Source organism: Podarcis filfolensis, assembly GCF_964270895.1.
Source record: "Podarcis filfolensis genome assembly, chromosome: 10".
NCBI lineage: Eukaryota > Metazoa > Chordata > Lepidosauria > Squamata > Lacertidae > Podarcis > Podarcis filfolensis.
The window spans coordinates 45,587,952-45,610,273 of NC_139612.1; the positions used below are offsets into that span (position 1 = coordinate 45,587,952).

Here is a 22,322-nt window from a genome sequence, read left to right on the forward strand (position 1 = left end):
ATCCTAGCCATGTTTACTCAGAAGAAAGTGCCACCAAATTCAATGAGCCTTACTCGGAGGTAAAATGGGTTAGGAATGCTTCTTACTGTGAATATTAAAAACCAATGGAATGCATCATTCATTATTGCTCTATTCAGATGGAAATTAGCTTGGGCCATTATATTTCAGCAGACACACGAACATACGCACACATGGCTATTTTCTGAATAGAATATGTGTTTATGAAATAAAGTGCTGCAATTTTTTTTAAAAAAAGGATTTATATGCAATTAAGTGGCAGGAGTAATTCATACAATACAGGACACAATGAGCAAATATCAGCAGGGTGCTAAACTGGCCCTGCCTGGTGCCAGAGGGAGGGAAACAAGACAGGATGCGAGTTTATACTGAAATGTGAAATTAAGTTAGTGAGATAGGCTGCAATCCAACCCCATTTACCTGGCAATAAGCCTCACTGAATTCAATGACACTTACTTCTAAGTAGACATGGTGAGAATTGCAGCTATAGATGACTTTGTGATGAGCCATTAACCACTTTATTAACTTTGTCTTTATGGTGTCACAGGACTCTTAGTTGTTTTTGCTCTGGAAGACTAACAGTGCGACCCCTCTTGAAAGTCATTAATTTTGAAAGAAAACACACAGGGAAGGTAAATGAATTGTTGGTGGCTGAGCTATGCGCATCTGTTGCATGCCACAATGTACATTAACAAATGTAAAGTTTCACATCAGTAGCCATTGAAATGGGGGAAAGACTCTTGCAAAACAAGCAAATTGCTGTGAAATGGAGAAGACCAAATGGAAATGGAAATGAATGGTGGAACATTATTTTCCTAATGTTCACTGGATATTTTCATGTATGCACAAGAATACAAAATGCTGTGTCAACATGGACTGAGAAATAACGGAATGGATGCTGGAAGGAAGGAAGGAAGGAAGGAAGGAAGGAAGGAAGGAAGGAAGGAAGGAAAGATCTGCAGTGGAGGAAAATGGGATTTCTCCCAACACACCTGTGTAGCTTGCTTCTAGCGCTTGAACATAGGAGGTTTCATAGTGGTGTAGCCATACAACTGCTAGCACATTTGCAAAGTTAAGCAGGGCCCTGTATGCTTTCAAATTGGTTGGGGGACCATGTGTTGAGATTCCTGTGCAGGGGGTTAGACTGGGTCTCTTCCAATTCTACAATTCTTCCTCCCTACATGATCATTTTTGGTCACACATTTTTAAATATCACCATGAAATGAGTGAAATGCATTCTGAAGCTTTTGTTTTAGTCCATATGGTCACGTCAATGCAATATCTGGCATCAGTGTTGGATGCCGTGTCTGCTCAGGAAGTTGTGTGCCGGCCCTTGATTGTGCAGCATAACCTTTCCCAGCATATGTTCTCCTATCACTGGGATGGCATAGCAATATGCAAGCTGACCAGGGCACATGTGCACACCGAGCCCATTGTACAGTTGCAGGCTCATCTGCATAGATTTCATTCGGACGAAGTTGAGGGCCTTTGGATGTTGAACTGCTTGTTGGAACAAGGCTGCTAAACTACCCACGGGCTGTGAGATAGTGCCTGACTGAATATGTTGAGCAGGCAGGCGCTGTTGGGGAAAACGAATTCCTAACAACAGATGGTATTTATATCAAACGTCTTTCTGGAGCTGGCATAAGAGGCTGAACTGCATTTTGGGGTACAGCTAGATTTAGCTGCTCCTAGTCTTTTGGGATTCATTGACTTCTGACTGGGCCAACTGCTTGTCTTGTCCCCCCCACCCATGGATTAGGTAAAGGTAAAGGGACCCCTGACCATTAGGTCCAGTCATGACTGATTCTGGGGTTGAGGCGCTCATCTCGCTTTATTGGCCAAGGGAGCCGGTGTACAGCTTCCGGGTCATGTGGCCAGCATGACTAAGCCGCTTCTGGCGAACCAGAGCAGCACACGAAAACACCGTTTACCTTCCCGCAGGAGCGGTACCTATTTATCTACTTGCACTTTGACGTGCTTTCAAACTGCTAGGTTGGCAGGAGCTGGGACCAAGCAACGGGAGCTCACCCCGTTGCAGGGATTTGAACCGCCGACCTTCTGATCGGCAAGTCCTAGGCTCTGTGGTTTAACCCACAGCGCCACCCGGGTCCCTCTGTCACCCAGGTCCCTCTGCCACCCAGGTCCCTCTGGATTACCTGTAGATTATTTGACAGGTATTAAGGATCCAGAAATCAATTCCAAATACCTTTTAAACTGAAATATACATTTTGCGTTTTGTGTGTGAGTCTTTTTTTCCTTTTTCCTTCTTTTTTTTTTTTTTTTGCATTACTTGCTTCAAGAGCAAAAGATGGCCATAAATACAAGCTGTGTTTCCCTATGTGGGGGTGGGGGTCAAGAGTAGACATGGACCATAAGGGCCCTGCTGGATGAGACCAAAGGCCACCTAAGTCCAGCGTTGTCTTTCCCAGTGGCAAATCAGAGGTATCCAGGAAGCCTGCAGGCAGGACAGGAAGGTGATGGCCCTTTCCTATTTTCATCCTCTAGCAGCTGGGACTCAGTAGCACACATCCTCTGCAGCTGGAGGCTATGTATTGCCATCATTACCAGTAGTCAGACTCCTCCTCTATGAACTCACCTAATGATCCCTTTTTAAATTCATCTTTCAAAGTCCCAGACTTTCAATTGCAAGGAGGTTATAACCCAGACGTTTGCTCACTCTTGGTTCAGTATGATGGGGAATATTATCTGCTCACATGCAGAAATGGCCGGCCTTGGGCTTAGGACTGGTGCGTCTCTCAAAGGGGGAAACAATTTCTCATTTGCACATGCCACTTAATTTGACTGTATGACATTTGAAATTGGCCAGCGCTGAACATTGCGGCTGGACTAAACGGCGAGGACAACAGAAGCTGCTAGACGGCAATAAAGCACCGAGGCTGATTTAAAATAAGCCAGGTGGCTGGCAATGCTGTGCTGACTCACTAGGCTGAACACAAGCAAACAAATGCTGCAACCATTCATGCAAGGGGCCTGCTGTCTGCTCAGGCTTGAACCCACTGCCAGTTCAGCCAGTGAGTTGCGGATACAGGTGATAGATGATTATTCTCAATGGTGAGGGGGGAAAGCGTTTCTATGCATGCTTACAGGATGGAGAGGGAAATCTGGTTCTGGGAGCAACAATGCTCTCCCCTTCATATAGCCCATTTTATAAAGGAAACCATTCTGCAAAGCTTCGCCAACCAACGCAGGCAGTGAATTCTCGCCAACCATTTGACTAGCAAATCCTTACGGGCCCTTTGCTCAGGGTGGAATGAGACACGCGAAGTGGAAACTAGCACTTTACTATAGCAACTTGGCTGTTAAAAACACTCAAATGTCAACATGTCCCTGAGGTGTGCTTAGGTGGGCCAATAGGATGCAAAGGCAGAAGCACAATGTTTTGGGTTGTTGTTGTTTTTTTATGAAGATGCTCTGAATGCCAACACTGTAAAAAAAATCCACACCGATTTGATCAAGGAGATTCTTCTCTGTTCCCACCTGCCTTACTTCCGTGCCTTATATTTTCCAGCAAGTGCCCATAATTATGCCCAGAGGGGAGCCATATATTACAGGGATCTCTGTGGGGAGTACATGTGTTTCTGTCTCTTCTGTAAGCACAGACTTATTGCATTTCCCCCCACAACACATATCCATTTTTTACAGAGAGCTGGCCATATGGTATCAGGGCAGGACAGTGAACCTACCACCCAGCTCCAGACAGGCTATTCTCCTGGATGCAGCCTATTTACATAGAACTCAAGAGGAGCAATGAGACCACAGACTGAAGTATATGAGATTCAAATCTATATTCATACTCGGCTTGGCCCTGCACTGTGTTCAAAGCACACTGATAGATAGTGCCCAGTTCCCATATTAAACAGCTTTTATCCAACGGTTATCAGAATATCAAAAAGAAGGCAGGAACTTACCCAGCCATAACAATGAAGAAATCCAGGCGGTTCCAAGTGTCTCCAAGGTAGCATTTCTTGCCAAAGATCCCCAAGGCCACCATTTTAAAAACCATCTCCATAGCAAAGAAAATGAAGATGAAATCGTCAAAAACCTGAAAGACCCATAAGAATAAGAATAAGTGAGGTGGGGTTCAACTTGTCTCCACGGCTATTTTCCCTCCACCTTATACTTCACAACATATTGAGCAAGTCTTAATTTCAATACTCAGAACAAATATACACTGACATAACACTCTTCTGCACTGCATTTGAGATGTTTCATTGTCATAAATGGCAGAAGTCGCTTCTTGTAGCAGTGATGTGGTCTAGTCTTGCATTGGAAAGCACAAAAGCAGAAGGAAGAGGGTGGCTCTTTCCTCTCCTCCTTCTGCTGTAGGGGAGAAGGGAAGAAACAGCAGAGTTGCCTGTGTTAATTGTGTACAGGGCAAAGGAAGGGAGATGGTAGAAGCCCACAGGAAGGTCCTGTGATAAACCAGGCTCCCGAGTTTTGAGAACAAAGGATTCACCAATCTACTCTGAAGCAAGAGTGGCTTGGCAGTCTGAGAAACCTCAAGCGGGTGGGTTAGAGGGGGCAACACGGTGGTTCACCTACTGCCATTATGGAGAAGGAGTTACTTACCTGCAAAATTTTACATCTGTTGGAGAGGCAGTCCATATCATCACAAGGCTGGTACATCCCAAGGGTCACACAATTCAGCAGGATCACCATCATACTGACAAACTCAAACCAAGTGGGAGGAAGAAATAAAGTCAAGGAAAAACACTCAGCCACAAAGAGTGCAACCAAGGCCAAGTTCTGGCAGAATAAAAGCATTTAAAACACGCATACAAATCCCATACACAACAAAAACAAATCCCTCAAACATCTCACTTCAGACTATGCAGTAGGTACCCCACCGGACCAAAAGGACTTCATACAAATTATGCATCAGGTGGTAAATCTGTTCCTGAGTAATACCTCTTCAGGTTGCTGATGGAGGAAGGAGGAAATCACATGGAGTAAAGCAAAGTCCTGTATGAATGCAAATCTGAATGCAATATTCAACATGAAAAACACAAACATCAATTTTTAAGCGTCTGATAAATCCTTTTAAAACCAGATATAATAAACATATTTTTATGACATTCTGCATGCATAGGCTGGAAAGAACACCAGAACAGTAGGTTTATATGAGGAGGATTCTCTCTTTTCCCTTTTTGCAGCATCAATTTATTTTCTTTCCATCTCGCCCATTAAGAAAACTCAATAAACAACCCTCCCCACAAATGACAAAATATATTATAACTTACAGTTACAATTCTCCTCACATTTATTACAGTTCACTTAGCATCAAACAACATCAACCAAAAGCAGTATCATTCAACGCACTTGGTACAAACATATGAACCCTCTTCATGTATTGGCAGACAAGCGGAGTTGTGTGTTAACACCCCATGCCAACCACTTCCATGGGTTGAGGCCACGTCTGCAGCTAAGGAGTCTGCCAAATGTATGTAGGTTTCAGCTCATGGGAACAGCCTATGTGAATTTGGCAGGTTGTCCTGCAGCTGACATGCCTTCAACTCGTGAGCAGCCTTGGAGAGGGTCAGGGCGAATGTGCATAGTGCTGCTCTCCTCCCTTGAGTGATCATTGCGATGAGTTTGACAGCGCCTGAAGAAGGCCAAGTTCAGAGCTTCTGCTTCCAAACAATATTATTAATTGCCTTCCACATACATACAAGGCAAAGTACAAAATATAATAAAAACAGCAAAGAACCAGTTTAAAACAGCATGGAAAATAACAACAAATTAATGTTAAAAACAACACAAAGTAGACACCCATGGCAGTGACACATTAATTCAATTGGGAAAGCTTGTTGGAAACAAATATGTCATCCGTTGTTTCTGGAAAGTGCAGATACCGGGCACCTGTTGCATCTCAACAGAAATGCTATTCCACAGGAAAGCGCCAGCCACACTAAAAGCCCTGCTCTGAGTTACTGCACTGGCCATGAGGCTTTCATAAAACAACTGGATTTCTGCCTCCTGTGTTGACTTCTAATTTGGTAAATTAATCCATCCATTATCAATACATCCCAATGTTTTTAGCCCTGTCCCCTTCTACTGGCATTTCCATTTTTGTGCAATCTTTTATTTCTTAAGAACTGCTGGATCAGAGCAAAGGCTCATCTAATCAGGCATCATGTTTTCCACAGTAGCCAACCAGCTATCTCTGGGAAGTCTACAAGCAGGGCATGAGCGCAACAGCTCTCTCTCCTGCTGTTGCTCCCCAGCAAACAGTCTTCAGAGGCATACTGCTTCTGATCCTGACTAGTGGCCATAGATAGCCTTAACCTGAATTTGAATAATTCTCTTTTAAAGCTGTCCAAGTTGGCAACAACCATTACCACAAATTCCATTCTTAAGGAAATCAGCCCTGAGTGCTCACTGGAAGGACAGATCGTGAAGCTGAGGCTCCAATACTTTGGCCACCTCATGAGAAGAGAAGACTCCCTGGAAAAGACCCTGATGTTGGGAAAGATGGAGGGCACAAGGAGAAGGGGACGACAGAGGATGAGGTGGCTGGACAGTGTTCTCGAAGCTACAAACATGAGTTTGACCAAACTGCAGGAGGCAGTGGAAGACAGGAGTGCCTGGCGTGCTCTGGTCCATGGGGTCTCAAAGAGTCGGACACGACTAAACGACTAAACGACAACAACATTACCACAAATTGTGGTGGCAAGTTCCATAGTTTAACCATGTGTTGCTTAAAGAAACACTTATTTTTTTGTCTATCTCCCATCCTTCAGCTTCACAGGATGCCCCTGGGTTTCTGTTTGATAATAATAATAATAATAATAATAATAATAATAATAATAATAATAATGAAATTTTATCTGTATCTTTCTCCATACCATGCCATCTTCATCTCCATACCACAATTACTTGCCTTTCTCCCCAAAACTCTTTCCCCATAGGGGAGTTGCTTCAGACCCTTAGCAATTTTGGTTGCCCCTTTCTGCATCCAAAATTCTGTAAATCATTTCTCAGCAGCCAATGAGGAAGATGTGCCTGCTTGAGGTGTATGTCCACACTGAAGCAATAGATTGAAGAAATTAGAGAGGAAAGATTGGTTTGGAGGAATTGTCTATCCTACAGTGGAGGCCAATGAAAACTAGATTGCTTTCAAATGATTCTTCTCTTCCTCTCTTTCACAAGAAATTAGGGATACTAATTTCTTCCAATTGCCACACTGGAAGGAACAGAACACTGGTTCATCTAAACTGTTATTTTGCTCCCAACAGTGACCAAAGCTGGATGTAACTTCCATAATGGGCTTAATTATGCTACACTTTAACTAGGGGAAAAATATGTTTCTTTACCCCAGCTGGTAATCAGTAAACATCCTAAAGCATGAGGATTGATAGCCCTTGTAATTGTTTTCCTAGCTGCTGCATGTTGCCCTGGCAGATGCTTATCAGACTAAATGGCAAAACATTCATTTCTGGAGGCTCATACCAAGATAATGCCTAATAATCAATAGCCAGAGACTCGGAGTCATTTTATTGTAGTTTTCTGATAGTGCCCCCACCCAAAATGACTTTGCAGATTTCACTAAATGCCACTTCTCTTTGTATATTATGAAGCACTGGAAACACACAATAGCCTGGATTATTATTTACACTCCTTTTTATTCTTTATAATCCTGCACTGATTTCCCCCCTTCCCAGACTGAACTATCCTAAATCCAGATTTACATTTCTGATAAAAGTTTTCTAAATTGCTGTTACACTGGCAAGCAGCCCTAAATTCAATGAAAGTGCTTTAATGCCCTTTGTTTTGTAGCTTATACATTTAAATTTCATTTAAATGAGAATAAAGCCCCTATTATTCCTCCTTGTAAAGAGCTACCGAAACCCATGAATATTACAATCAACATCTATACAGATAAAAGGAGACTGGGTTTTACTAGAATGCACAGTTTTGAGGAAGATTTAAGATACACTGGAGTCTGTTGCTCAGTGGGAATAGCAAATAAGCTGAGCAAGATATAAGGAGAAGCAAGTAGAGGAATGCAACTTGATAGTTCATTCCTGAATGCGTTTACTTACCTGCTTCCCTCCAAACAGATGTGCTTGCAGGCTTATGTCCTAATCCTAAAGTGGTAAAGGATGCACATGCTACTGAATCTAATGCGACTGAATTTCATGTAACTGCCCTGATTCAGTTTAAGACCATGAACGCAGAAAAGCAAACACCCTTAGCGTATCTCTGGTTGAACATGGCATTGCACTGATCATTGGTTTGGGGAAATTGGGAAGGCTGAATCCAGACCACTGCTGCCCTTTGTCTTCTTCCCAAACAAATCAACAAAACTTTTAAGTCTGGGAAAATACATGTGCAACAGCCCAATGTATGTATAAAAAGGTAAAGTTAAAAGGTAAAGGACCCCTGGACAGTTAAGTCCAGACAAAGGTGACTCTGGGATGCGGTGCTCATATCACTGCAGGCCAAGGGAGCTGGTGTTTGTCCACAGACAGCTTTCCGGGTCATGTGGCTAGCATGACTAAACAGTGGCCGCCATTTACCTTCCCACCACAGCAGTACCTATTTATCTACTTGCACTGGTGTGCTTTCAAATTGCCAGGTTGGCAGAAGCTGGGACAGAGCAACAGGAACTCACCCCATCATGCAGATTCAAACCGCGACCTTCTGATCAACAAGTCCAAGAGGCTCAGTGGTTTAGACCACAGCGCCACCCACTCCCGCACGTGTATGTATAGTACTGGATTGAGTCTCCCACTCCAGTAATGTCCACAAACATACCCCATTTCTTTTGCCCATTTAAGCGATTGCTCTACTCAACACTATGGAGAAAGGAAAGGGCAGACACTTAGGGATGTTACCATGGCAGGGCAAAACCTGCCCCCTTAACTCTGGACATTGTGGGCAGGAGAGGAAATCCCATGGAGGAGTGCAGTTAAGATGCATCTCTGAGAAGAAGACTCACTGAGAGAGACTCTCCATAAGTTCTTGAAATATACAGCTCCCTGCCCTTTGCTCCATTTTTCCAATCTAATATAAAGGGAATTGGGGACTTGCAGCATATGTTCCAGAAAGTTCTACATTTCTTATATAAGGTCTATACATAATTTACAGTGTACCCTCTTAAGTTCTAAAATAAGCAACCATAAAATGAGGAACTCCTTCCAACATAACTGTCCCGACATCTTGAATTCCTACCGGCATTGCAAAACAGGAATAGTTCCAGTTTCCATCCACCAAAAGCTTGGAACAAACATATGTACGTTCCCTCAGGGAAGAGAAGCTGGTAGCGGAACCTGATCTGCCTTGGCTTCGGTTTTTGTCCAGGAATGTTTCAGCAGCCAAACTCAATGGTCCTCTGCCCTGCATTTTGCTCTGGAGAGGCAGCAATACACTGTGTGCCAGTTCTCCTTTCTGTGTTAAATTGTTTGAAGATTGCAAAAAAGCATTCCAGACTATCATTTGGCAGTCTAATGATGCAGAATGGATACTTCAATGGTGAAATGCACATAGATGACCAGGATAACATCGCTGTAACTTTCTTTAATTTATACCAAATATATAAACCTCAGGACAGATACATAACTACAAAATGAGTAACACAGGTTGGTCAGATCAGCAGGATCTTCTCAGCAGTTACTTAAGCAGCAGACACCATCTAACTTTGACAGTCACATGGAAGCATGAAGCCTTTTCAACAGTGCAATCCTGTGCATGTCTACTCAAAAGTAAGCTCCATTGATTTCAATGAGACTTTCTTTTTTAAAAATAGTGAGTAAACGGGTTGGAAACTAATAGATTTTCCAAGTCGTGTGTGTGTGTGTGTATAAAATTCCTTTTAAATGCTTCATCTGAGATGGAGAGAGCAGGAGAGGCTATTCTCCTGCTTGTGGACTTCCAGGGCCACTTGGCTGGCCACTGTGAGAAACAAGATGCTAGACTAGATAGGCCAGCAAAGCTCTTCTCATATGCTAAGCCTCCATTTGCACAATACCTTGAAAGCCTTATCATGCCACTTGAAACAGTCCTGGCTTCCATCAAAGAATCCTGGGAACTGTAGTTTGTTTTGGGTCCTGGGAGTTGTTAGGAGATCCCTATTCCCTTCACAGAGATACAGTTCTAAGTATTTTAACAATCAATCCCTCTTCTCAAGTAACTTTGGGCATCACTTTCTGTTCCACCCTGTGGTCGACGCACACAGCTCTGTTTCCATTCTGCTGCCGTTGGGTTTCTGCCAAAAACTATGTTATTCACCTTGCTGTCTGCTGTGGTGAAATTACATTAATTACGTAATGAATTACAGTCGTTACGTAAGTTACATTGCCGTTACATTATTCCACCCTATTCATTTCAGAAGAAACACAATGCGAATTTGGGCACAGAGACATAATCGATTATGTATCGTTTGCAGACAGTGAAAACCAATTGTATTTGCTGGATCGATCTTCGTTCTGGACAATTTCCACTCCTGTTTTTGTCAGAATCCTCTGCTGTCCCTATGGGGCAGTGGGTGACTTTCACACACTTCAGCCTGTGGCACCACAGGCAAAATTTAGCAACAATTGAGTGAAAAGCCGTATCAGTCATGGAGGGGCTTAAATATTTATATGACCAATTCCAGCATGTCCAAAAGGAATGACGAGAGATAAAAGAAGTCAAGTGAGAAAAATAGAACTTTGTAAATCTCTCTCCATGTCCCTACACACACACACACACACACACACACACACACACGGAATCAAGAGCGTTCAGAAAGGGTTAATTATAACGATCTGCTTCCTTCAATGTGTCTCACCAGTCAGCCACAGGGACTATCTCTAGTCACCACGACAACAAACTTGAACCAGGTTTATAATCCTGCTTTTTGCTGTATCTCATTCTCCACCCCTTTCTATTTCTCTTCCCCCTCGCCACCCCCAAACCCTCTCCTGTATCTAAGCGTGTAATTAATTTCAACTTCTGACAAAGCCGGTATTCAAAATCCACATCATTCAGTCAGAAGTTTCATTACTAATTAACTTTCCTCAGTTCAAGTTTTCTAATTAGCAATGAACTTTCCTTTTCTCGCTCCCACCACCCTGGCCATCCATGTTCCTGCTGTTAATCTTTTTCTCTGTCCTGCTAAATCCCTCCCTCCCTTCTTTTCTTCCTCCTCCTCTCATTATTAGTTTGTATTTTGGAACCCAGAGGCATACAGAAGTCGGTAACTTTTTGAGACAGAGCTGGTCTCTATAGCTGGGCAGTATTTAAAATAAATAAATAATCAAAGCCAAGAACACAGGAATTGTCACACTGGATTAGACTGTCTGTTGGACCAATATCCTCTTTCTGGTGATGCCATGCACCAGATGGTTCACAGGAACTTGCAAGAAACCCTATTGTGAACGATTATGTAATCACGCACCCTAAGGAGAAGTTTCTTCCTAAAATACCATCCGTTTGCAGGTAGTTCATGTCCTTAAGGAAACAAAGGTTTATGTCTTATTTTATAATAACTTGTGACTGGGAGATGGACTACTCTGATTAAACCATAATTTACACACTCCACTTTAAACCTTTCTGCAGTTCTTCTTTCTGGATCAAATGCCTCCCCTCCTACTTTTCTCTTAGTCCTCTACTTCCTGCTGCATTGGTTCTGCTCCAGTAGCTCAGCACCTTATTCCCACATAATATAAACGAATAAATAAAATGATGGTCCGGAAAAGAAGACCATTAATTTTAATTTGTCGGCGAAAAGTCACTGCAGTTGGTTCCATCTGAAAGAACATGTATGAACCAGATTCATAATTCCCTTTCCATTTTGGTGACAATTACTGCCAGTCGCCTCTTGCTTCTCCCCTCAGCTAGTGATTGGCTCGGATCCAGCTGTGACTCTTAATATATATTTTTTTTTAAAAAGATATTTATTGAAGTTTTACAAAAACATAAATTTAAAAAGGTCATGTAAAAAGAAAGAAATACAAAGAAAACATAAAAAATACATGAAAAAGAAAAAGAAGAATAAAAACAAATCCATTTTTTGTAACCCTAACTCATTATCTTATTTCCTTGGCCTCCTCACACCTCCCCTTTTTGTATTCCCATTTAAGTAATCAAGTCAGCAAATCCTTACCCTCTTTCGTTTATCTTAACTCTGTATCTTAACATATTATAACTCTATATTTTCATCCATTATCAATTCAATTTTGCATACTCTTGTTAACTTTGTTGCTAATGCCACTTATTTTCAATCCAACATCATTTTAACATTCATTAATTTTACAGTGTTTCTGCAGATAGTCTTTAAATTTCTTCCAGTCTTCTTCCACCAACTCTTCTCCCAGGTCTCGGATTCTGCCAGTCATTTCCACCAATTCCATATAGTCCATCACCTTCATCTGCCACTCTTCCAGGGTGGGTAAATCTTGTGTCTTCCAATACTTTGCAATCAGTATTCTTGCTGCTGTTGTTGCGTACATAAAGAAAGTTCTGTCCTTCTTTGGCACCAATTGGCCGATTATGCCCAGGAGAAAGGCCTCTGGTTTCTTCAGGAAGGTATATTTAAATACCTTTTTCATTTCATTATAGATCATCTCCCAGAAAGCCTTAATCTTTGGGCACGCAGCTGTGACTCTTAATAAGGCCATCATTTCTATTTTGAAATATATGGGTAGAGCTTGGGACTGTCAACTGCTAAAAGCCATAACATCTGAGACACTTAAAGAGTCCCAGGAACATTACAGGTCATAAATGGGGAGTGAACATAAAACAGTGATAATGCACACGTGCATCAGCATCAAATTCTGTAACATATGCCTGAGCTAACCCCACCTCAATCTATTTTTAAAAAACCTTTTCATCGCTTCCTAGTAGTTTGGTTCATGGGTGTGAACGTTGTGATCCAGTACACTGAATGCTATACTTAGACCTGGGAAAGCTGGGTTCATATCCTCACTTAGACTCACGCCAACTTCAAACAATCCTTTTTTGTGTTAAAAAAAATTACTTAAATAATGCAGATGGAATTCAGATAGAAAAGAAATCCTGATAACACTTAACTGAGGAAAACAGAGCAGAAGCTGTATATCAATTGAAGAGATTTATACTTTTTTTTACTTCAGACTTTGTATATAACAGAAAGACATTCAACCAACCAGACAGAGGAAAAGCTCCTCCACAACAACACATGCATCCCTTGGGTGGCTAACACTCGGAACAGAACTAACCCTTAAATTACACACTGAATGTAGCCAGAAACTTCCAGCATTTTGCAGTCCACCGGATCTCCCTGGCTAAAAAATCATTTGAACTTTCTATGCATGTATTTTTGTAGGTGCTTTTCTCTTTAAAATACATGCCAGTGCTAATTTGGCCCCCATATGTGTATTTTAACAAGACAAACATCTACAAAAACACACACAAACAGCACAAATCACGCGAGACCCACAGCACAATTAATTCATATCTGAGGTTTATTCACAAGTACTAAACTTAAGAATTGTTAGGAACAGCCATCACACAAAGCACTGGATCTCAATCCAACTTCTGCTACCTGTAATATAAAGTGACTAATGACCTTCCTGATTGGATTATTGGACCAGAGAGGAGCAATAGATGGGCAGCAACTAGCCCACCAAGGCCTTTCTTCTAGAAAAGCTTTCATCACGGGTATAGCACAAAGCATCTACGTACAGGCACAGCAAATTTATATAGGTCTTAATTCACAAAACCCCACATAGTGTCTTAAGGACCACCTGATTCCTTATGCTCCACTTCAGTCATGGAGATCCTCTGATGGGGCACTGCTGGGGTTTGCTCAGCCTTTACTAAGATCAAGTTTTTCATGTGATGGGCCCTGCCCTGTGGAACTCCCTGCCAGTACAGGCTCAGCAAGGATAATCCCTACTTTCAGACATCTCCTGAAAACTGACTAACAAAGGCCTCTGAAACGTGGATTTCTTTTTCCCAGCCAGTTTTCAAAATAAAATACAGCAAAGCATCCTTGGTAGCTTATTGGCCCTCTGTTGTCTCTTCTCATAGAAGAACCTAGACAAGGAACAGGATGCCTTGAGTTTACTGCAGGACAGTTAATATTTCATTTAGAGCAGAAGTAATGGCTTGTGGTGTGAATGTTAAATCATCAGACAATGCTAGGCAGTGAAGGGCTCTGCCACGTCTCCTGTGGCTGCCTTCTCACCATTTTACTGACTTTCTACTCATCCTGTTGTCCTCTCTCTCTCTTTCTCTCCCTCTCTCTCTTATCCTGGCCAGTTTTCTATACAATACAGGTGACAGCATGACAAATCCTCCACCACCAGCACAGTCTGAATCTGTCAGTCTGGGTGAATAGGAATGTCTATTTATTTTCCTTCTCAAATACCCTTCTCTTGTGGACAAAGGCTTTCTTTGCCTATGTACTTGGGGCAGTGGTTGGGGGGGGAGGGGAGTAGGCTTTCAGTAGACATCAGGTCTCCTCACTCCTCTGCAACTGGGTGGGGAGTGGAGACCAAGACAAAACATTTTTCAACCTCTGTGGTTTGAGCAAACACATTGTCAAAGTCACTTACCTCATTTATACCTCTGGGCTGACTCTGACAAGGGCCCCATCTGCACTCTACATTTAAAGTAGTGCCATACCCCTTTAAACAGTCAGGGGCTGAGAGCAGCAGAGAGCCGTGTTCACTGTTTGACCTGCCCTAAGCTCGCCAGCTGCTCCAGGTCAGAAGTAAGATGCAGCAGCTAGTCCAGTAGGCTTTTGTAAATGGAATGGGTAAAGAGAAAGAGACACCATTCTATCCTTTGCCTGGGTTGCACTGGTGAAGGCCCTTTACCAATGTACATGTGTGCCCTTGTTTAGCCTTCTGAACCTGTCAAGGTCTTTCAATTACGATATTCTTTCAGATCACCTGGCTGGATTGGAAATACAGTGGTACCTCGGGTTAAGAACTTAATTTGTGCTGGAGGTCCGTTCTTAACTTGAAACTGTTCTTAACCTGAAGCACCACTTTAGCTAATGGGGCCTCCCACTGCCACCGTAGCACGATTTCTGTTCTCATCCTGAAGCAAAGTTCTTAACCCAAGGTACTATTTCTGGGTTAGCGGAGTCTGTAACCTGAAGCGTATGTAACCTGAAGCATATGTAACCCAAGGTACCACTGTAGATGGAGTTGCTCTGCACTGTTTCTGTAGGTTTCAGAAGAACATAGGACGCTGCCTTATATTTGGTCAGAGTGTTGGTTATCTAGTCCACTGCTGGCCACTCAAGCTGGCAGCATCTTCTCCAGAGTCTCAGGCATTGGTCTTTCATGCCACCTGCTACCTGATTCCTTTAACTGTAGATGCCAGCAGGGACTGAATGTGGGGTTTTCTGCATGCAAAACATGTGCTCTGAAAATGAGAAATGCCCTTTTCCTACTGCCAAATGGCCCTAAAGTATTGTTGGGGGAACTCCTGCTCTACGCTTTGGGAATTTGTCCTGCGGTTCTGTCTTCTTCCATATGCTTTTAAAACATTTACATTAAACCACTGCTGGAGGTTATTAGGGAATTTGGAGCTTAGTGTCATCAGTATGCTGATGACTCCTCGTAATAGTTCTCATTTTTCTCAAATACCAATGAGGCAGTGGAATCCCTAAGCTGTTGTCCAGAATTAGTAATGTGCTGGATGAGGGCCAATAAAAGAAAACTTGGCACAGATCAGGCTGAGGTGATGACAGTGAGTGGGGCTTTAGATGACGGAACTGGTGAATGGTGTACTCCAAATGAGAGTTTTATACCTTCTGTCAGAGCACAGGAACTTAGGAGGCTGCCTCAATACTCAAACTAGCTCAGCATTACCCATGCCCGCCACACCCTCTCAAGATCTCTCTTGGATTGCATTATAAGCGACATCTCCATCTTGTACACAAAGTGTTTCCTTTTCATACAGCACTCTCATAAGATGTAATTATGGCCACCAACGTGGATGGCTTTAAAACAGAATTAGACAAAGTTATTGGAGGATAAGACTATCAATGGCTATCAATGCCACAATGGCTACGTTTTCCCTCCACTGTTGAGAGCAGCATGCCTCTGAAAAACAGTTGCTGGGGTATCACAAGTGGAGAGAGCACTGCTGCAATCAGGCCCTACTTTTAGGCTTTCCATAGGCAACTGATTGGCTAGGATGAGAAATGGATGCTGGATTAGATAGGCTTTTGGACAGATCCAGCAAGGTTCTTCTTGTACAGGAAGTCCTGTTCTCTTTTGCATCTGGCCACCTTAGCTGGTGTCGGTCTTCAGGATTAACAATGCACGTTTACTTGGAAGTCAAGTCCCAGGTATGTTCAATGGGGTAAGCATGAATAATGATCTGCTGATCTATCCTATGGAGCAAAATGTCTTGGCTGGCCATGAATTGGACATTGCCTAGCCCTGGCCCAGTACCAAAGCAGTTTTTTTGATAAAATTCCAAGCCGGGATTTATACAATAAGTCTGCTTTCTTTCTATCAACACCTGTGGCTGGAAAATAATCCAGTTGGCAGACCCATACAATGAGGCTGAGCCCAATTCAAATTCTGAACTTCGGTTGTTATGCATCTTTCCTTTGTGAGATCAGCACAGCAGCAAAAGCAACTTTACTTGAGGGCATCAACCAGAGAAGAATAACCACTGAAATAGGTATTTCTGTACTCATTCTGTTTGGTATGGGGAAGAACCAAGAGCTAAGGAGTGTCTTAGCTTTGCTGATATATCATTATCATCTTTGACTAGCTGCCTGCTTTACAGCCTAACAGGTTTCATTTTCTATTAAAATATTACTATTTGTCCTAATATCTATAGCTATTTGTTCAGCTGATGCCTTTTTGAGCATCCTAAAATCCCTCAGACTATTCAGCTGGCAAAGTTAGTCTCTTCCATTAGCCACACTTCTTGAATTTTTCATGTGTAAAGGATATTTCTTTTGGCCTGGATAAATTCATGTGCATGCTCACATAATCGCTGAAGGGGATTCCCCGTGCTTTGCTTGTTTTGTTTCTGACAGCCTCCTTTAACAGTGATGCAACTCTGTGTTGACTCCAGCAAAGTTTGACAGAAATGGGCCTCTAATTAGATCTTCAGCTGCCTCCTTGCTGACTCTGTGCATTTTAAAGTTCCCAGTTTTCCTCCTCCAGGCCATTCCCTGCCTCCTCATCCCTCCAAAGTTTAGCACTGGTATGAAGAGTGATCTTTCTCTTCCCGTTTTCTGGGCTTCTTCCACAGTTTGCTCTTTCTATCCCTAGTCACCCTTTCTAAAGTTGAAGGTGGGATTCTCAATCCATTTTTTCCCTTCACTTTATTTTTAGTGCTCTTTCTTCCTCCCTCTTCAATTCATTCACATCCACAGCCAAGTCGCTTAGGAACAGATGAAGTTGCCTTATGCAGGAGGGTTACCAACTTCTGTTTTTATTGGCATTTATTTATTGCATGAGGAACGCGGGTGGCACTGTGGATTAAACCACAGAGCCTAGGACTTGCCGATCAGAAGGTCGGCGGTTCGAATCCCTGCGACGGGGTGAGCGCCCGTTGCTCAGTCCCTGCTCCCGCTAACCTAGCAGTTCGAAAGCACCTCAAAGTGCAAGTAGATAAATAGGTACTGCTCTGGCGAGAAGGTAAACAGCGTTTCCATGCACTGCTCTGGTTAGCCAGAAGCGGCTTAGTCATGCTGGTCACATGACCCGGAAGCTGTACACCGGCTCCCTCGGCCAATAAAGCGAGATGAGCGCCGCAACCCCAGAGTCGGCCACGATTGGACCTAATGGTCAGTGGTCCCTTTACCTTTACCTATTTATTGCATCTATATCCCATATTTCTTCCAAGGTGCTCAGTGGCTCCCCCCACTTTTTATCCCAATAACAACTCTTCCAGGTAGGATAGACTTAGTGATTGTTACTGATCCAAGCTCACTGTCAGGGAGGGTTTCAAGAGCAGGTCAGCAATAGCTCACAAACTATCAGTAAAGTTAACTTTTTATTCAAAGAAACAAAACAGCACAGGCCTAGTGAGCACAGCAACTCATTCCAGTAGATCTTGCCTCAATGAGTCAGTTGCAAGGACTGAAGGTCCTCGCCCTCCCATAGCTGCCTAAGTCTCCTTTTCCTCTGGGTCCTTCCCAAGCAATCTGAAACTCCGACGACTTGTCTGTCTATGCTGCATCCTCTTCATACCCCTACGGGTTCTGGGAGACCAGAGGGGAGGGGAGCTGGTTGCAGCAGGAGAGGGAGACTCCCTGGCTTCTTCAGCAGCCTGCCTCATCTCTGCCTTTTACCTCTCCTCCTTTCCAGCCTTTGCTTCTGCCTCTGATTCTGGCTGCTCTATGCCACAGACTCATTCTGTTCACTAAACCCTATTACCTCTTCAGCTTCCAACACCTCCTCCTCCCAGTCCAACTCCTCCTCCTCCCTCTGACCACTCATCATCGTCCCACCACCAATCCACTGGCACTGAGCCTTCTTCCCTTGGGGTTTCCATGGAGGTTTCCCAGATGGTGCCTCCCACCACTTCTCTGCATCCAGCCTATCTATTACAGTCACGCAGTGAACTTCATGGCTGAGTGGGGATCTGAAGCTGGGTACTCCTGATCCTAGTCTAGCACTCTTAAGCAATGCACTGCAGTGGGCCACTCCACTGTTTTTAATAGTAGCATAACCACCAGACACCAACAGGTAATAACACTCAAGTCCAGAGGCAGTAGAACAGGCTAGACCATTTTTTAATAGTAGTCTGGCAACTTCTGCCTTGTATTGTTGAAAATCATGTAAAAAAAATTTGTGCTGCTGGTTTTAGCTTGGGAACTGTTATAAACAAATGAATGGGAAAAGCATACTGGAGGAGAAGGAAAGCTTTCACACACTGAAAACTTGGAGGATTCCAAGGGCCAAGTTACACAGTTTACAGTTTGTAAATTCAAATGCTTGTTTTCCCTGTATACTAAACAGGTTGCATTTCTGCTATTTCTTATTTTTTTACTGGATATGCTGGTTCAGAAAGATTTCCTCCCTGAGAATGTGCTTGGGCAAACTTGTTCTTGCGGTGCAGTGGAAATTCGCAGCCACATCTGCAGACTTCACCTTGATGTTGCTGCTACAAAAGGAAATAACCCGGTTTCTTGAATCAGATGGCAAGGAATTCTATTCGCAGGATTAGTTACTAGCTTAATGTGATTATAGCTTTACTGTATGCAGATTTTCAGCCTGTTGACTGTTGTTAACCATCAGCCAGCACTCCATGCTTCATCATTGGTGACACATGCTTGAGGCAGCAGCTAATTTCGTCTTCCTGGGTTCTAGCATAACCAGCAACCTCCTCACTAATGCTGAGCTGGACAACTACTGTAATGCCTCATCTCTCCACGAGGGTATGGGAGAATGCAATGCTAACATCCAATACCAAGGTGAAGGTCTACCAGGTTTACATGTTGAGCACGCTGCTTTGTGGAACTGTATTGCGGGCAACTTACAACCGTCAGATGCAAAGCCTCGACACCTTCTACAAGGGGACCACATGGCAGGACAAAGTTTCAAACAAATGTGCTTCCCCAAGCCCACATTCCCAATGTTTGAACTCCTACCTCAGTGACATCTATGCTGGCTTGGTCACGTCCACAGAAGGAAAGAGGGCAAGATTTCCAAGGATGTGCTCTATGGGGAGATGGCTTCAGGTACTAAGTCCATTGGCAGACCAACTCCATGCTACAATGATGCCTGCAAATGTGACATGAAGGCTGGCAACATCAACTCTGCCATGTGGGAATCCCTTGCAGACGATCAGTGTCTGGAGACAGGCAGTCAGGGCATGTTTCCATAGGAGTGAGCAGGAGCTGCAACCTCCAATACTTTGACTTCACCCCTAAAAGTGCACTCCTCTATTTTCTCCCAAGACAGATGGATGTCAGCAACAAATATTGCTATATCTGTGCATCATCAAAAGATAATCATGAATTTTATTTAAAATACTTACATCCTGTAATATCTTTATAGGATACTTTAGGTGATGATAAAAGCAATTAAAAGTAGACATCAAAGTTGGAAGCTTAAATTCTACACAGGATTTAATATATCTTATATTCCCCATAATAATCCCGCAATGCCCATCTCCACAGGCAAGAACATAACTACTTTTACTTAAAAGTAAGTTCCATTGTGCTCCAGAACACTTGCTTAGATTGCAGCCTTCAATCAATAAAGGTTCTCCTAATTTGTGGTGTGTGAAGCGGCTCCTATTTTTTCCTGGCATTATTGAAATGGCTCTTTAATAAGTCATTTCCTGTTCCCTCCTGGGCCACAGCCATTACTGAAATTGGCCCATTAATCAATCATTTCCTGATCTCTCCTGGCAAACCAGCCCTGTAATTAATTGTTTTCTCTTTGCAGCCAAAGTGATCACACCAGTTGCTTTTTATTTCTTTTTTATTTTATTTTTTATTAGTGCAATTGCAATGTAGCAGGAAAAAATGAAATAAAAATGTGATTTTTAAAAGAGTCATAATTCCAGCTTTTGGAGAAGAGACTACACAGCAGGATATATAATGTAGTGCAATCAGAAAATGGAAGGCAAGCAATGTAGAAAGGTAGGTTTTCACCATCATGACATCAACTGCCTCATAAACCAATCTTCCCACCAGACAAGGTGGCACTGTAACAAGTTAGAAAGGCTTCCAGAAACAAAGTCCTTAATGAGAGATGAAAACACAGAAACACTGAAATAGAGCTGTTCAGCAGTGACATAATTTGCCTTTGCTATGACAGCCTTCCCCAATTAGGAGTCCTCTAGATCAGGCATCCCCAACCTGCAGCCCTCCAGATGTTTTGGCCTACAATTCCCATGATCCCTAGCTAACAGGATCAGTAGTCAGGGATGATGGGAACTGTAGACCAAAACATCTGGAGGGCCAAAGGTTGGGGGTGCCTGCTCTCGATGCTTAGAACTCCAATTCCCATCAGCAACAGCCAGCAGGTTCAGTTGTCAAGGAAGTTGGGAATTGTAGGAGGCACCAGGTTGGAGAAGGTAACAGGGTGAGCCCATGCTATAAGTGCTACAAAAAGGTTGTGAGCTATGAAATGCATTTGAGGCCTAAACTGTTGACTGTCTTCCCATTTACAAAAGCTTCCCTGCTTAGTTGTCTCTAGGCAATTCTCACTTACCACAACTGACCAGGCAAGTGGCTGTTTGTAAGCCTGCACTAATATCAGGCACCCTGAAACTACAGCCTGATTAGAAGTTTTTAGGATCTCCTAAAGGCAGGCAAAGATAGGCCAAAGTTATATCTCAGCAGGCAGAATATATTAAAGGCATGAGACAATGATTATGAAATTATAATTGAAAATTCTCAAATGAGTTTAGCTAGATAAGTAGAGGACCTTATTTTCTTCACTGCTACTGAAAATCTCCCAATTTCTCTGAAAACTCTCTTTTGATTCTTAGCAAGTTAGGAAAAGGACAATCCACAATTCCTGAAGCACATCTGCTTGTAGTGGTTTAGAAAAAGGATTTCTACAGACAATGGTTTAGTGAAAAGAATAGCTTGAAAATTGGAAACAGTTATTTTGGACTGAGGAAACCAAGGCTTCCCACTATTCAGATGTGTTTGCTGGCCATTGTTTGTTTATGCCATTACTTAACAAGCCACAGGTTAATGACAACTTGTCCCAAAGATGATCACTTAAATCTTAGCTAGTTTCTCCAAAGCTTGATTTATTTCCCAGCTACTCTTGCCTCATGCCTTTGTAGTCAGATGAGTGTCTGGGGTGCATGGTCAAGCACACTATGGTTAGAAAAGGGTGTTGGGTTAAAGCAAACCAATGTTTCTCAGCCAACATGAAAGCCTTGCTTCATATTGTGGTTTGTTGGTAAACAAACCATAGTTAACCTGATGAACAGGCTTCACATACAACACTATTGGTTGTAGCCAATGCTAATCATACTCACAGTAGTCCCACTGACATTAAAGGCCATCAGTAATGTAGGTCCATTAATTTTAATGAGTCTGCTCTGAGTAATACTTAGTTGAATACAACCACATGCTACAATTTAAATAAAACATAGTTTAATAATCCATGGTTTAGCATTATGCGCAAACCAAATCATAATAAGCAACTGCCACTGGACTGACACTCAGGCAAAGGCACTGCTTGTGAGAACTAGCACTGCTTGTGAGAACTGTGGGGGCCATTCATGTGACTGAGGCAATTTGTATATTCATAGTAGCTCAGAACAAGGGCCACCACAACTGCGAAAAACATTGTGGCTAAGCAGACAGCCATAGTGCCAAGGAGCCAATTCTCACAATTAGTACATCTGCTGCAACA

The 22,322-nt window shown here is 42.8% G+C and overlaps 1 protein-coding gene across 7 annotated transcripts in view; it reads right to left on the reverse strand.

Moving 5' to 3' along the window:
• Positions 1-22,322, reverse strand: part of CACNA1I (calcium voltage-gated channel subunit alpha1 I) — a 363,153-nt gene that overhangs the window by 140,933 nt on the left and 199,898 nt on the right. For all 7 annotated transcript variants that reach the window (XM_083573883.1, XM_083573884.1, XM_083573885.1 and 4 more), the window contains 2 exons: positions 4,612-4,723; positions 3,951-4,084 (listed from right to left, as the gene is read on the reverse strand). In XM_083573883.1, coding sequence (XP_083430009.1) covers positions 3,951-4,084; positions 4,612-4,723 — 246 coding nt within the window. The remainder of the gene's footprint in view (positions 1-3,950; positions 4,085-4,611; positions 4,724-22,322) is intronic.